This window comes from Haliaeetus leucocephalus, unplaced genomic scaffold (assembly GCF_000737465.1).
Source record: "Haliaeetus leucocephalus isolate CR32 unplaced genomic scaffold, Haliaeetus_leucocephalus-4.0 Scaffold2, whole genome shotgun sequence".
NCBI lineage: Eukaryota > Metazoa > Chordata > Aves > Accipitriformes > Accipitridae > Haliaeetus > Haliaeetus leucocephalus.
Genome location: NW_010972438.1, coordinates 12,915,263 through 12,931,708, shown reverse-complemented (window position 1 = coordinate 12,931,708; position 16,446 = coordinate 12,915,263). Strand labels below are relative to the sequence as shown.

Genomic DNA, 16,446 nt, shown 5'->3' with positions numbered 1-16,446 from the left:
CCCTAATTTGCTAGGACCAAATACTTTGTCCCCTCCCTGGCACGCTCAGCCAGGCGTTCCTGTGCCCTGGGTGGCCCCGGCTGGCCCTGCCAGCAACCTCCCTCCCCTGCTGGGTGCCAAGGCACAGCCAGTGCCAAGGCGGGGGGCAGTTCCCACCCCTTCCCTCCGGTGCTGGCTCACGCCGTAAGGAAGGCTCCTTTGTTTGTGGGGTTGTAGCGGAGCGGTGCTCGTGCTTCAGGACCCCGCCAGGTTGAAAGGGACCCAGCACGGCCCCCCCAGGCTCCCCACCCGTGGGGGAACTTGCTTCACATCCCATCTGTTACTGTAATGTTGTCTGAATGAGACATCAAACTCTGCCTGCTCTGCGCGCGTGTTGGCAGCGTGTGTCCTGCATCCCATTAAAGCGCACCGTACTGCTCCGGACCAGCTCCTGCCATCCCTGTGTTTTTCTGTATCCTTCCTCTCCCGGGCTGGGAGTCATCCCCCAGTTCCCAGCACGGTGGGCATGATGGGGAGGGCTGCCCTGGGTACATGCTCCCTGACACCAGGTCCATTTTTTCTCCCACCGTGGTGCAGATCAAGGCTGGAGGGTTTGAGTTCTCCCCAGGGACGCTGCAGATCTACTCGGACAGCCTGCTCACCCTGCCTGCCATCATCGGGATTGGCGGTGGGGGTGGTCTGCTCCTCCTCATCATCATCATTGTCCTCATCGCCTACAAGCGCAAGTCCCGGGATGCTGACCGGACCCTGAAACGCCTCCAGCTGCAAATGGACAACCTGGAGTCCAGGGTGGCCCTGGAATGCAAAGAGGGTGAGGGACCCTGTGCTGTGAACGTGGGGGTCTTGGAGGGTCTTGTACCATCCCGAGGCTTAGCATGCTCCCACCCTTTCCCTGCTGCCTTCCAGAGAGGGAATTGGAGTGGGCAAAGCTGCTTTGTCAGAGAAAGCAAACTCATTTTGGGTGGGATTTGGGGATTTTTCCAGTTAAGAAATACCCCTCCGTTTCTCCAAACAGGAGAAAAGAGAGCAAGGAGGGTAGCGAGGGCTGCCTGTGAGCACACAGTCGGTCTCTCATTATGTGACGGACGGATGCTGTGAAATTGGACAGAATTCCTTGTATGATCCTGCTGATAAAACCTAATTGCCCATTATCCCCCTGAGCTGGCTCCCGAGGCCCCAACCCTGCCAGCCACAGCCACAACCAGTCTGGGTGCTGCAGATGGAGTAGGCACCGAAAACAAGATAATAAAAAGGGGAAAGAAAGAAAAACCCTTTGCTCCCCCAAATCCCCATCGCTACACATGCCTGTGGATGGCACTGGTGACAGGGAGAGGGGAGGGAGCTGGTGGAGGGGATGGTGTCTTGTCTTCCACAGCTGGCAGATAAAAGGATCTGCTTTTAATTAAAAGGCACAATCTCTTCCTTGCCTTTTCTCTTTTCTAGTCCCACTAGTTACAGATAAGATAGCACGCCTTTCAAGCTGACGGTTTGTTTTTTTCTCATCAGGCTGACGAGCCTGCAGTCCTCTGCCTGGCTTTCAGCTCCCTTTAAAGTGCCGTTAATTTGATTTTTCTGAGGGTTTTCTCCCCCCCGCAACCCCTTTCCCTGGTGCATCTCCAGGACTCCTCTCCCGTCAGCTTTTCCCTGTAGGTGCAATTAAAGGTTCAGGACCCCCCCCCCCTCCCTCCCCAGCATCACATTCCCCTGGGAGTCGACGCTGCCTCTGCTCGGATTGGGAGGTGCTGGGGTGGGTGTGTTCAAGCTCTTCTTTCGAGTAGTATTTAGGTCAAAAAGAAATGAGGACATTCTTGTGGTTTAGGCTAACGTTTTCCCCCAGAAGCTCTGGCTTTGTTCAAGCCTTGCTGTTCCCTGCTGCCTGCAGCATCCCTGGGAGGCTGCGAGTGCTAAGCAGGGGGGATTTGAGCCCCCCTGTACCCAGCTGTCCTGTTCCCAAATCTGCCACTTGAATTATTCTGGGGAAGTCTTCCCCACCCTCCGCAGCTCAGTTTCTCCATCTGTGAGATGGGGACAGCGATCACAGCCTGCTACGGGGAGGGATGCAGAGCGGATTTACGCCTGGGGGTCCCACCCATGGGGTGCTGGGGGGTGTGGTGGAGGCTGGGTGCTGATGCTGCATGCTGGGACTCTGGAACGTGTTGCTTAATTCTGCTTTTCCCACCCCAGCCTTCGCTGAGCTGCAGACTGACATTAACGAGCTGACCAACGACCTGGACGGGGCTGGCATCCCCTTTCTGGATTACCGTACCTACGCCATGCGGGTTCTCTTCCCAGGGATAGAAGACCACCCAGTGCTGAAGGAGATGGAGGTGTGGTTCTGTCTGTCTCTGTAGTGTTTCACGATGGGGATGTGCCTCTGCATAATCCCCTGCGTGAGTCCCCGTGCCCCAAGCGTAGGGCTGGAGAGGTGTCTTGGTCAGAGGCTGGCCCGGCCCGGTGCGGCAAAGAGCATCTCGCTGCGTGGCAGCCGACGCAAATGTGGAATGGCTGCCGAATGGTTACTGTGCTCTCTGACATTAATATCAATATTTATATTAATATCATTGCTGCTGTCATTTTCTACAGCACTTGCTTTATTCAATTGGGTTTGTTTGATGCCTGACCGGCCGCTCGTTTCTAGCAGGCTTGTCCAACATCGCCTGCTTGCTTGGCTCCGTTTCCCCATGCAGAACCCATCCTTGGCATCCTTTCCCTGCTCCCCAAACCAACTCCCTCTGCTCTCCCGGCCTCCCCAAGTCTGTTTAATTTAGTGCGTGCAATCGCACAGCAATTGGCTTCTCGTTTGCTGGGCTGCCGAGGCCACTCTTGATTAGAGAAAGGAGGGGAGCTGACCTTAGCTTCCCCTCGCTGCTGACCCGGCACGGTAATTAATGTCGACGTGGGCTTCACAATGTATTTAGGCGAAGTAATTGGCCCTGGTGCAAGATGCACGGTCACTAATTACAACACAACAAGCTCTTACCAACTGCAAGTGCACGTGCTGGTGTTGTACGCCAGCATGGCTACAGCACGGGGCCCTGGCCCTCTGCCTGCTCTCTTTCCCTGGTCCCTAATCCCAGCTCTGGAGGGCGGCGGGGACCCCGTTTCCATGGATTTCCCCTTGCAGCTCGGGTTTCCGGATGCTCAGAGCCGCAGCAGGCATGAACGTAGCCCTCCCTGGGGCACAGCCCTTCCTGTCTGTGCAAACGCCTGGCTCTCCTCTCACCTCTGCTCTCGCTCTTAAGGATTTTCCCTGAAGAGAGTGGGGTGGAAAGGGTATCAAAAAGGGTATCGGAGGAGGAATTTTGCTTTGGCCATGGCAGGCTGGGTGGGAGTTCATCTGCTTCCAGCTCCTAATTCAAAACATCCCACTGCAGAGAGCACGCCAGCTCAGCCTGGCCTGGGAAATAAGGGGTTAAAGTTGCAAAGGAGCAAAAAAAAAAAAAAAAAAAAATCCCCCAAAGAGATTAAATAAAGCAACTACAGTTGTGTAAGCGTCATATAATTTAATCAGGTTTGCTTTTATTTGTCTTTTTACTCAGAGTGTAACATTAGCTATTGCAAGTGACGGGAGGAAACGGCACTTGCTCACGCACACGCTAATCCGCAGTGAGCATCAGGCAGTCGGTACCAGCTCCCTTTCTCTTTAGGTTTTGGGGGGGGAGGTTTTTTGCTTTGTGCGAATTTAAGTCTGATTAAATATTTAATTCAGTATTGTTCATTTATTTCTGCTAATGATCAGCAAGTTAAACATGGGGGCCCAGGGAGGCGACAGGCATGGGGGGGCTCAGGCATTGCCACGCTGCTTGTGATGGGAGTTTCATGTCCTCCCGTGCTCCCTGCCAAGGCTCCAGTGGGATGGTCACTGTTGGGCAGGACCCATTTCTCATCTTATTAGAGATCCTCCTTCTCCACTGAAGGGAGAAAGTCTCTCGTCCCATGGTCTCCTTTGCCTGGCTGCAAAAGCACCAGCAGCACACAGGAGTGGGGATGCAGCACGTCTCCCTCTGCCCCAGTTTTACTGGTGGGTCTGGTAGGTCTCCAGCGCAGCTGCTGTGCTCCAGCTGGCTCTCGGGTCTTCGCATGCTGAGGAATCAACTGGCATCTTGTGTCCCCATAGGGAGCAGCTGATGCTGCTGAACCTCAGGCATCTGCCTGAGTTACCAGCATCATTGCATCAAGGTCCCCACGTAGGCTGGAGGGAGGGACTCCAGGAAAACATAATTTAAAGCATTTCTATTCCTAGCAGGATGTTATCCTCTGACCTGCATTAAGGGAAATTGAGCCACGTGCTTGCTTGCGTGGTGCCTGCAAGAGGTACCCCGAAGACAGGGGCAGAGAGGGTTTGCCACTCCCCCATCGCCCTTCTGGGATGCTCTGGGGCAGATGTCCCCGCTCGCCTGGGTGATGAGGGTGACAGTGGCACCTGGGGGCTTGTATCGCAGAACTGACAAGGACTGGGTGGGAAACGGGGTTTTTGTCCAGTGGCAAAGAGCGTTTGGGGGGAGGAAGTTACAGCCACAAGGAGTTTTGCTGAACTGAAGAGCACAGATCCAAAGTTTTGATTGAAGTGAAATGATTTGATGTGTCAAAACCCTGTTCTTCATTTTGAGTTGGTGTTTTGAAATGAAAAGTGTTGTTTTGTCTCCAAATATCAACATGAAATGAAATTTTTCACTTATTCTCCCAATCAGGAAGACAAGGGGGGGAAAAAAAATCATTAAAATTGACGTTTTACCACAGCAAGGCTTTTATTCAGAGGAAACCATCTTTTCTAATGGGAAAACGTTTGTGTTGTAGAAATGTTCATTTCTGATAAGAAATGTGGTCAGGGCTGACCAGAGCTGGGCTGACGACGGCAGCGCAGGAATGAAAGCATCTCAGCCTAGTCCCTGCTGAGTCCTACACAGCTAGGTGTGGCCAGAAATACACCTTCAAATGTCTCAAGAGGAAAGGCAATATTTCAGGCTGTGGTCAGGAGCGGGGCATACCCAAGTTTCTGCTGTTTGCTTCCCTGTCTGAAATGCAGCCCCCCAAAACCAGGCAGGTTTGCTGCCAGCGGAGCTCAGGGTTATGGCTTTATTTGCTTTCTGTGCGATACCCAAAGCGTGTGTTGCGGTGTCTTGGGTGGGAATTGAGCTGCTTGTTAGCTGAAATTGAAAATGGTAATTTGTGTGTGTGTTTGGGAGAGAAAAAGAGTTTGGTTTTGAGAGGGAAGTGCGTGTATGTGCCTGCACATGCGTGAGAGAGTCTGTATGGAAGCGTGTGTATATATATACATTGATGACCCGAGACTGTGTTAACCCTATGCTGAGATATTGCAAACCAGATAATATTTCTGGAGGGAACTCAGGCTGATCACCAAAGAGGAAGTTTGGTAGTAAGGAGAGAGCAAATCCAGCTGCTTTTTGACCCTTTTTCATCCTTTCCTCTTGGGGGATGAGGGTGAATTCAGGATCTTGTGCAGCCCAACCACCTTCTCATTGCCCTCCCGCTCGAGCCCATCTCCCAGCTTTGCTCTATCCTTGCAGGTCCAGGCAAATGTGGAGAAGTCCTTGACCCTCTTTGGGCAGCTCCTGAACAAGAAGCATTTCTTGCTGACCTTCATCCGCACTCTGGAGGCTCAGCGGAGCTTCTCCATGCGGGACCGTGGCAACGTGGCCTCCCTCATCATGACAGCGCTGCAGGGCGAGATGGAGTACGCCACGGGGGTGCTGAAGCAGCTCCTCTCCGACCTCATTGAGAAGAACCTGGAGAGTAAGAACCACCCCAAGCTGCTTTTGCGGAGGTGAGTGTCCATCCAAGAGGTCAGAGCTGTGGGACAGTGCCCAGTCTCTTCTGAGCATGTGGACACAAGCTGGTGTCCTTTAGGGATGCCATCAGTGATGGCTTTGGTGTTGGCTGTGGCAGTGTCGGCACTGGGTCTGTGGTCAAGCGTTTTCTTGCCTGTCTGCGTGTAAGTATGAGAGGGATGTGGGACCGCCTGGACCCAGCCAACTCAGGAGTCGCCCATGGGATGTTCTTGCTCTGGTTTGGCCCATGCAGGTTCATGTTGTCTGGGAAGGAGGGAGCAAGATGCTTGGCAGCTGCCGGCTGCGTAGGCTGGTGCAGGGAGGATGCATGCTGGTGTCAGGCGCTGTTGTGTATCTCTGCAGCGATGCTTCCACCCGCCTTCCCTTTTCCAGGTGACCAGGCGGTCCCCCACACCTCTCAGCACGTGGGGCAGCTCTTGCCTTGCCTGGAGGCTGCCTTGCTGCATGGGTGCCTCCATGGGCTGGCAGCAGGCAGGATTCCTCCCTTCCTTGCTGCTTCCTCGGGGCTTGCCCACCTTTCCAGGCACGTGGGGGTTTTCCTGGGAAAGCCAAGCGGATCTTCGCAAGCTGGGAGTCTCGCCGGGGCTGGGGGGGGAGCGTGAGCAGGAGGCAGCCTGCCAAGCCCTGCCGTGAGTCTGCCTGGCCCATCAATATTTAACGATAGCTCTGAGCTCTCCTTCATCACGGGCTGATGAATATTGAAAGATACACCAAGTGCTGAACAAAAACAATTAATAAGCTCTACCAGCCCAGCTTGAGGCCCTCTGAGCCATCTTCTCCCTTCGCACGCCATACCGTGCCTCCCCATGTCCGTCTCCATCAGCCCCGTGCCACCAGCTTCCAGTGGATATGCAGGGACGGCTGAGAGCCACGGGGCTTGCAAGTCAGCAGAAAGGCTCAAGAAAACCAGAGCATCTTTCAAACATCAACCAATGTTTGTGGCATGGCCAGACCAGGCAAACCCTGTTGGGTTTTGTGTGCCTGGCCCTGGGGAGACGCCTGGAGAAGGCACAGATGCGAGCTTGTCCCAGTTACATCCCTGCTACCTTCCCTCGGCCGGTCTCTTTAGGCACATTGCTTTCTTACTTTCTCTGCTTCATTCATCACATTTCAAGGGTGCCCTTAATTTCTCAAAGCACCTCATTAGCAATGTGCCAGAGAGGGGGTGCAGTGCAGACCTGTGGCTGGCCGGGAGAGGGGTACCTGGGTCTTGGAGGTGCTGACCCCTGTACCCCATCTCTGTTCCCCGAGTGCATCCTTAGGCTCTTCCCTTCTTGCTGTCCCTCCACAACACCAGGCTTCACTGAAATATTTAAACTGCACTTCTAGCTCCTGGGTCTCTCAGAGCATCATAAAGCCGCTGCCATTGGAGCAAAACTCCGGAATGAAGTAAATCAATAAAATATAAATAAAAGGCAGTGCGGGGAGGCCAGCAGCTGCAATGGCTGAGCTGTGGGAGTGACACAGGGGCAGAACCCAGCCTGCGCCAGTGCGGCAAGAGCCGGCAGCCCGAGGACTGTCGGTGCCGAGCCACGGAGCTTGAGGGCCCATCGCAGGTGGAGCTGCAGGAGGCTTAGGACAGGGATGAAGTCCCCTGGCCAGTACCTTGCTTGTGCTTCCCTGAGTGATATTCAATGAAGAGACTTTGTTCTTCCCGCAGCCACGGTGTGGACCGAGTGGTGCTGAGGGCTGTGCTTCTCTATCCTTTTGATTAGCCCTGCTGTTGGGCGTGAGAGTGTGCTTACCACCCAGGGCAACTGGATTAACAGTAATCTAACTGGGGAGAGCTGTTATTTATTATTTTGTTACTGGATAATCCCCCCATTGCTGTGGCATCTGGCTCTATTTCGGATAAAGACAAACATCCACAGGAGCTCGGGTAGTGGCACTTCAGACGAGTGTTACAGGGTTGTCAGCAAAGGACCTGGTCTGGGGCCGGGGAGGATGTCTGCTGAATAGCTTCAGTCCACCCCTCCCTTGGCTTCTTCCCCATGTCCCTTTCCTTCTCCCTTTTTTTTCTCTTGATGCATTAATCTTAACCCAGCAGGCGCAGGAAGGCTTCCCTCCCCTGCAGGCTCAGGTATTACCATCCCTAATGGTTTAAGGAGGGCTGTGCTATTCTAGGGAGGGTAAAAAGGGCTAAGCCCCATTAGCATGAGAGCAAGCCTTGGAAGGGACTATACGACCCTGAGTCAGCTTGAATAAACTCTGGGAGAGTGAATTTCCTACCCCAGCCATCTGGCCATCAGGAACTGCTCCTGGCCCATCTGCTGGGCATTGCATTGCCGTCGGGCAGTGGAACTCCTTCTGGTGGCTCTGAGGTTCAGGTTCCTTCTGGGTTTTGTTTCTTGAGTCAACCCATTTGTATCCGTTCCTGTGGTGCAACATGAATGCAGCCATGTCCCTGAGGTTATTAGTATTGCTTGTGCTTTCAGGAGCATCTGCGTTTGCAAGTGGCTGATCTGATGATTAATGGGTGGATAAGCTGAAGAAGCCTAACCAGAGAGGGTCGAGGGGCTGGATGGCATTTTTACTTTAAAGGAAGCGAAAGCCACTTTAAAATAAGTGGATGTGTTAAGGGGAATTTTAATCTTGTGGCAGTGAGACCAGGCTGTGGTGCAGAGACAGGCACGTTAAGCTGCCCTTGTAGGGCTGCATGGTTCACCTGGGTCCTGTGTTACCCTCGGCTCCCTCCATGCCAGGCTATCCCTCTCCTCTGCTGGTGCAGCATGTCCTGGCTGCAGAACCACCACCCTGAGGTCCCCACATCCTATTCGGACCCACCATGTCTCACACCCATCCTGTGGGATCCTACTCTCCCTCTTGCGCACATGCTGTGCGGTGATGGTCCCAGACAGACACAGGCAACTCCCCTGGACCTTCCCTGCCATGCTGCTTTGGAGCATGGTGGCCTCTGGATTTGGCTTTAGGGAACTAGGGGCAGTATATAGGTTTTCTCAAGGCAGTTTTGGCTGCTTCCTTCAACTGCATCTCTAAAAGCTGAGAGGCACGGCTCCATTTGTAAACTCCTTTTGGAGCAGGTGGTTGCAGCACTGTTCATTGCAAACTCCTACATCACCACCCCACTCCGGGGAGACACACAGAGACCCAGGATTTCCACCATGCAGGCAGGGAAGGGTTAAATCCCAAGCCTGGCACAGTGTCTTTGCACTGTGCTCCGAAGGTACCTGGAAAACAGCTCAACCTTCCATCCACTGCTCTTACTCCTTTCTCCTTTAATCCCCTTGTTTTTGGCTGAATTAGTACTGGGGATAAGTTTGACCAAAACCATATTGGGATCAAAGTCTCCAGTCCTAAATCCAACAGTGGCTTTAACCAAGGCCACGTGCCAGTGGACCGGTGCCCTCTCTGCATTGCGGGGCTCTGCATCCCTGCCCGAGAGCCACCCGGATCCAGGCCCAAGGGCAGGGGCACAGAGAGAAGCGAGGGTGCAGAGTGTGGCCTCCTGAGTCTTCACCGTCACCACTGCTGAGTGCCAAGAACCAGGCGTCCTCTCCTCCAGCAGTTCTTCTGAGCAGACCTTGCACAGGCTGCTGGGGAAAACTCTTTATCCCTCCAGTATTAGTGGTGATTGTCTTGCTTTACTGTGGGCTTTGAGGCTGTAGAGATCAAGGGCTACTTTGGGAGTTGCAGAGAAGTCCCATGTCACCCAGTAGTGGTGGGCCTGGGTCAGGGCAATAGCGGTATTGAGTGCATTGCAGGAGCAGAAGTCAGCAGCAGCTCCCAGGTGGGGAGAGGGGCTTCCAGCTACATCAGGCACACGGTGATGTGAGAGGAGGTGCTCCTGTTGTGGGAATTTGGGCCAGGATCTGACTTTGCCTGGCAACTTCAGCTTTTCCCTTCAGGTTGTGCTTTAACTGGGGAGCTTGAGGTAAGTTTGGTGACATTTTTACCTGACTTAGGTATCTCATACAATCCTTCTGTGGAGGGAGCTGCCCGGTTCCAGTGGGACATGATGGAAGAAGCAAACTTCAATGAAGTAGAAGGTACCAGGGAGAAGCAGAAAGCTGGTCGTCCCCTGGGTGAGACTCCCCATGGGACAAGGTCGTGCTCAGCTCTCTCCAGTTCTCTAAATATGCTGGAGACCAATTTGCTTCTCCCTCCTGGGGGGCTGCTGTGGCTCAGCCTTGCGGATGGGCAGGCTTTCCACTAGAGCTTTTGCTGTCTGCTTGTGCCCCTTTGCTTCGAGGCTCCTGCCTTTCCACATGTGACCTTTTAAAGCCAAAAATAATTTAACCACAGTCCAAGGCTGAGGTGGCAATGAGCGAGATCAGAGACCTTTAATATCCTCTGCTGACGGCTTTGCTATCTGCCTTCCCTACAGAACGGAGTCAGTGGCAGAGAAGATGCTGACGAATTGGTTCACGTTTCTGCTGTACAAGTTTCTGAAGGTGAGTTTGAGAAGGGATGGCAACCCTGCGTGGTCAGGGAGGTGGTTCCCACCTTGCTGGGACGGGCAGTGTTTTACCCAAAGCCTGGGCTGATGTGCTCCTGAGCGCTCCCGCTCCCTTCCGGAGCAGAGATTGCTTCCCAGGCCTCTGTTCCCATCCTGGGTTTCTGAGATGTGATTAGTGATTCTGAGTCTCCTTTTGGGGAAGTAGCTGAGGTTGAGAAATGAAATCCAGACCAGGATTGCTTAATGTGTAGTGGGTTTGAGAACTTCCTAAAAACGGTACCTGGAGAAAGGATAAATCTGAAGCAACTCAGCTGAGTCTTGAATCCCTATGGAGTGGTCCACATTCCTCCCTTCTTGCCTCTGCTTGTGTAACTTGGGAGGAAGAAGCCCCAGGAGCTGGTCCTTCTGTAGACATGACTGTCTGTAGACATATTTCTGCCTGTTTGAGCTGTATTTTGATGTGCTGCACTCTTCATTTAATGCCGCTGCTTTTCCTTCATCTCTTTGACACTGAGGCTCCACGGTAGTGGAATTGTTTCCCCAGGCATCTCCACTTCTGCTGCTGCTTCCCCTCCAAAAAGTGTCCTGGTGGGGATGGATGCCCCATGGGGCCTGTTGGCAGCTGGGAACACAGCTCTCTCCACCACGTGTGCACGAGGGTGCAGAGCCCGTTAACTTGAATTTGCCTTTTTCCCAATTTCATCGGGGCAGCAGAAGAGGATGCCAAAGCGTAAGGGCTCTTTTTACTGCTGGTTCATCCAACCCATATAGAGAACATTTATTCCGTCAGCACTGGTGCTTCCAGCTGCTAGAGCTGCACCAGCGGCTGTACAGGTTACACAGCTGCAGCTCCAGCCCATGGAGCCCCGGGTTGGTCCTGCTGCTGCTTTGGCGTGACACTGGTCGGGTGAATGGTGTCTCTGGTCCCACTGTGGGTTTGTCAGTCAACAGAGCTGTTTCTTGGGATCCTGCCTGGTGTCAGTGCAGGAGGCTGGGTGGCACACAGCCGTTTTTGTGGGATTTCATCCCTCATTAAGATAAAGAGGGTTTGAACCATTTCCAACCGAGAGATGAGAGCGAGCAGGAGTCTGTGCAGAACTCAAGTGATCGTCAACGAGAGGTGATTTATAATATCACTTACATGCACTTGGCTTTTTGCCTCTGTTGAGGGATAGCCTGTATCTATAAAAATCTAGCTGTAGTGTGTGGTGGAGATTGCTTTCCAGGGGTGGGAGGGGAGAAGAGTTGTGCCGATTGTGGGGAGATGTCAAACCTCCTGCCGCTTCTTTGTGCCGGGTCTTTGCTCAGTGGGGTCACCCTCCACCCCGGCACTGGCAGTGCCCAGTGGGATCAGGTAGGATGTGCCTGGTGGGATCAGGTAGGACACTGGCAGATGGCTCTTTGGGCTCTGCGGGGTCAATGGGACAGGCAGGAGTAGCTCTTGCTGTGGATAGACTCCTTCAGGGCTCCCTGAAGTGGATGGGATTGTGCTTTGGCCAAGCAAAGCACAGTGCACAGCCTTTGAATGCCCACAGCAGCGTTTGGGGACGTTGCGTTCATGTGTGTGACTTAACGCCCTTGGCCTGTCCCCGGCTGGGCTGGGCCATGTGGGCAGGTGACACCTTGTTCAGGGGCATGTTCACCTTGTTCAGAAGCTGCTTTGGATCTGCTCATGTGCCACCACTGTCCTGCATCTGTCCTTGTACAGCCCCATCCCCCTTTGGAGAGGCTTGTGGGTGCATCACCAGTGCGGGGCAGGTCTGAGAATAAGGAGTAGCAGAAGAGAGAGATGTGGGGATGGGACCAGGGCAATGCCTTTTTATAAAGTCCTTGGCTACGCCATGGCTTTGGTGGGGGCAAACACCTCCTGTCTCTGGGTGGTAGCAGCAGGAGAGAAAAGTCTGATCTAGATGCACCATTACAGGAGGAACAAATGTGGAGTGCCTGGATAAATCCGCTGGCTGTGAGATTTGTTATGCTGGGGATCATCTCCCCGGGGAAGTGGTTGAAACTCCATCGCTTGGGTCACTTGAGTTAGACTGGAAGAGACTTGAGGATGCACTCATGGCCCCTCCTGGGTTGGTCCCACCAGAGGAGAGCCACGGGGCTGTTTCTGCCTGTCTCCCGGCAGGAGAAACCTGTGGAGTAGGTGGAGAGGTATCACAGTAGACAGCCAGCAGGGAAACTGCACCAAACCGCGGTAATCGTGCATGTAAATGAGGCAGGCGGACCTGTGCCCAGCTGCCAGATCGGGTCTCAGCAAACCTGCCCCGAGCAGGGCCATATCGCGTGGCCGTGATATGCTGGGGCGAGGGACAGAGACAGGGACAGGACAGCCCCCCCTGCCCAGGGCCAGCAGCGTGGGGAGCCAGCCAGGACTGGCGCTTTCACAGGGACCCTGTAGTAGCATTTATCAGACTCTTAATGAGACACCCCAGGGAAAGGGAGAGGGATAAATCGAGACAAGTGCTGAAAAATGCACGATATTAGGTGCCTGATGAGCTAGATCTAGTCAATAAGACAGTTTGAGTGTTAGCTGGCTCGCCTCAGCCTGCTCCCAATGTACCGATGCGTGCATGCACGGGGGTGTTTGCAGCCACCCTCCTCCAGCTCGCCTCGCATGGAGAGCCCCCCCAGAGCCCCCCTCGCTCAGGCTCCCAGCAGTGAGCAAACTGCATCGGGGCTGGCAGCGTAGGCATGGCCGCATTTGGGAGGCAGGCTGCCCTCCATCAACTCGCGGAGCCAACCGGCCCCATCTCAGCAGTCCCCTCGTGTTTCTCACTCAATGGAGCTCATCTCGGGGCAACTGCCCGGCACCGGTTTCTGCAGTCCCTGTTCATTTTGGTGGTCTCTGTCAGGGATGAGCCCTAAACTGTCCTCATCTGTTGTGGCTCAGTGAGCTGTGACGCACATCAGCATCTCGGCCCCGGTCCTCAAGAGCCAGTGGGGACAGTGAGGTTGGGAGTGAGGTTTTGGATTTTAAGGGTAGGACCCACATTTGGAACAGGTGGGGAAGCCAGGCTGCAAGGTGGAGGATGCACAGAGTCAGGGCGACAGGGCAGAGGGGCTGTTTTGGTTGACATTAGTGTGCCCGACAGGTCAGAAGGACACCAGGATCCTGGGGCATGCAGGAGCCCCCAAAAGCCTGCATGGTGCTGGAGGAGTGATGTATCCGTCACCACGACCACTGATGCCTCCATCCCCCCGGGGAGGCCTTAGGGCCAGCTCTAAACCATGAATCCAAAAAGAGATTTATTCCCCATCAGCCCAGCCGGTGTCCAAGGAGCGGAGGTGATGCTGTGATGCCTGGAGTGCAACCAGGCCACCAGTGTGGGAAGGGCTGAAGCCACCTCTCTCAGTGGGGGATCCCCAGAGGTGGGCACAGAACTGCAGATGGGGGGGGGGGGCAGCAACCATGCCTCGCGGGAAAGGTGAAATCTGTGGGCTGGGGTGGAAGCAGCTGTGCCAGATGTGAGCAGGAGCCCCACTCCAAGCTATCCTCCATCCACACCACTTCTGCAGACTTGGAAGTTCTATGAGGAGTTTTTACAAGCAACCAAAAGAAACAACTCGAGTATTTCCACCGTGGCTGGAGGGGTGGGCTCAGGGTGCCATAGAAGCCACCGGGGTCTCACCACCTTGCAGACAGCCTGGCACTCTTGCCTTGCCGGGCAGCCGGTAATGCACAGTGTAGCACCCACCTTGGGTCTCTCACTTTTCCAAGCTGACTTAATGAAGCCGAGTTTGCAAATGAAACATAATTTCAAAGACAGGCGTGTTGTCGGAAGGTCTGGGGATGATGTATGCCTGTTCCTACTCGTTAGCAGCTGTCTCTTTAATTACCACAGATGCTAACGAGATGCTAACAGCATATGGTGACAGGGAGAGCAGTCGCACTTTGCACCAAAGTACAATTTATTTGTGAGGCGGCTGGGAGGGAGGGGCGAGGGCTAGTGGGGTAAAATCTGCTGGGACTTCTCCTTGTCCTCTGCTCCCATTTTACCCTTTTTTCTCCCTTAGGGCTAATGCCTGTATCTGGAAGGGCTCCTTGGGATGCAGCTCAGGGGAGAGGTTTGGGCCCTGGGTGATAAAGGGGTGTCCACTTCCAGCCCCCCTACACCAACTCATGGCTCTAGGCTGGTTGGTGCCTCCAGATCTTTTACTGTTCCTGGGTCACTGCAGTTCCAGCATCCAGCATCTCTGGGGGAAGTGTCTGGTTCAGTTTCCCTCTCCCTTCTTCCCACCTATGAGATGGATGCTGATGTGGCTCTGGCTGGTGGCTAAAGCTGCCTTTGACTATAGGGTTTGGCACTGGGAACATATAGGTGGCAAATGGTTTAACTGCAGGAAACCTCATCGCCTGGTCCCCCCCCCCATCAGCTGGAGACTCCGGGTAGGGTTGTCAGTGAGTTGCTCTCTTGCTTTTCCTTCCCGGCGGATCTGTCTAGCTGTGCCCAGCTGTCACATGGAGGAACTCCTTTGACCTTCTGTCATGTGCGACTGGGCTCCTGGCAGATGCCAGAACCGCATTGTGATACCTGGGCAAGAGCCCCCAGGCTGTCCCACTGCAGCGTGTCCTGTCCAGTCCTCACGTGCATCTCTAGGCTGGGCCAGCTCAAAAGATAGGCTATATCCCATACACAAAGTCCCCAGACCCAACTTGCTCCTCACTAGCCCTGAATTTAACCTTTTTAGTTTGTTTTTGGCCTGTAGAATGAGCAGAATTCACCAGGGAGTGTCTGGAAACTCTGGGAAGCTGACCCTAGGGGTTGATAGACAAGGGAGCAACCTCCAGCGGGCTTAGAAGGAGAGAATGAGTTCCTCCACGGGATGAATTTTACCATGTACCCCCTTGCAGTCTTGAGCAAGGGCTGGAAACTCTTTATAAAGCTGCATATGGGGCTTGGTGCTGCAGGGCCACAGTGGTGGTTCTTGAAAGGCAGAGCTGGTGCCTGGCACCTTCTCACCCCTCTCTCTCCCTCTCCTCCATCCCCTGTCACACAGGAGTGTGCTGGGGAACCGCTCTTCATGCTCTACTGCGCCATCAAGCAGCAGATGGAGAAGGGACCCATTGATGCCATCACAGGAGAGGCTCGCTACTCCCTCAGTGAAGACAAGCTTATCCGGCAGCAGATTGACTACAAAATGCTGGTTAGTGCAAGCGGAAACCTCACTGGTACCAGTGCTTGCCAGGACTGCTAGGTCCAGCTATTTAACAAGATCTTGGAGGCACCCAAAGTACTTTGCAGAGAGTGGTATATCTCTTGTTCTTCTCTCCGGCATCCCTGGGGTGCCTCTTGCCCTGCCTGTGTGGTGCCTATCCCAGTTAAGGTCAGAAACGGGGCCTTTGCATGGCAAGGTTTGCTCTTGCCACGGAGCTGAGAAAGCCAAACGGGAACTGAATCCCCCTCCATGCCTCTCCCAGCAAACTCCATGGCCCTGACAGGTATGGGGCCAGAGACGCTGTTGAGCGCATGCTACCTGGAGCAGCCAGCGGCTTGTGTTTGGTGGGGATCAAAGTTAGAGCCTTGAGATTACTGCAGGAGATGGAGAGATACATTTCTTCCTCCATATGAGCCATCTCCTCTGTCCAGCTGAATGATAAGCCAGGCCCTTCCCCTGGCTGAGCCTGCAGCTGGTTCTTCACCACCTCGATCTCCACCAGGGTAGGGTTGGGAGGGGAGTGGAGCGTGCCCAGGCATCCCTCAGGCTAGACAGGTTTTGGTGAGTTGCGCATGGTTTGCTGGCCCAGGATTCCTTCACTGAGGGTGGTGGGGAGAGGTGGGGGGAAAGGGGGATCAGGAATATGTCATGTGGCTGCAACTCCGCCGTGGCCTGGGAGGTGAGAAGACATGGTCTGTAGACAGCTGTAGCCCCCTGTCCTTGGACCTTGCAGCCAGCATGTCACAACCTCTCACTCGAGTCTTTTTGCCCCTCCTGTGCTGTGCAGACCCTCAACTGCGTGAATCCCGAGAACGAGAATGCCCCGGAGATCCCTGTCAAGGTGCTGAACTGCGACACCATCACGCAGGTGAAAGAGAAGCTGCTGGACGCTGTCTACAAGGGGGTGCCCTATTCCCAGCGACCCAAAGCCGGAGACATGGACCTGGGTAAGAGAGAGGCCAAGCACTTCCCTGCGGGGAGCAGGGATGTGACTAAGAGCAGAAGTGCCAAAAAAACTGTTCAAGGCAAGAAAATCTGCATCTCTTACAGGAGAGG

At 54.2% G+C, this 16,446-nt stretch overlaps 1 protein-coding gene across 2 annotated transcripts in view; it reads left to right on the top strand.

Moving 5' to 3' along the window:
* Window positions 1–16,446, top strand: part of PLXNA1 (plexin A1) — a 105,481-nt gene that overhangs the window by 76,559 nt on the left and 12,476 nt on the right. Inside the window, exons 19-24 of one of the 2 annotated variants that reach the window (XM_010571769.1) lie at window positions 577–811; window positions 2,185–2,327; window positions 5,529–5,785; window positions 10,156–10,222; window positions 15,232–15,378; window positions 16,178–16,337. In XM_010571769.1, coding sequence (XP_010570071.1) covers window positions 577–811; window positions 2,185–2,327; window positions 5,529–5,785; window positions 10,156–10,222; window positions 15,232–15,378; window positions 16,178–16,337 — 1,009 coding nt within the window. Of the gene's footprint in view, window positions 1–576; window positions 812–2,184; window positions 2,328–5,528; window positions 5,786–10,155; window positions 10,223–15,231; window positions 15,379–16,123; window positions 16,338–16,446 lie in introns of both variants that reach the window. The other variant, XM_010571760.1, reaches the window with a different exon arrangement.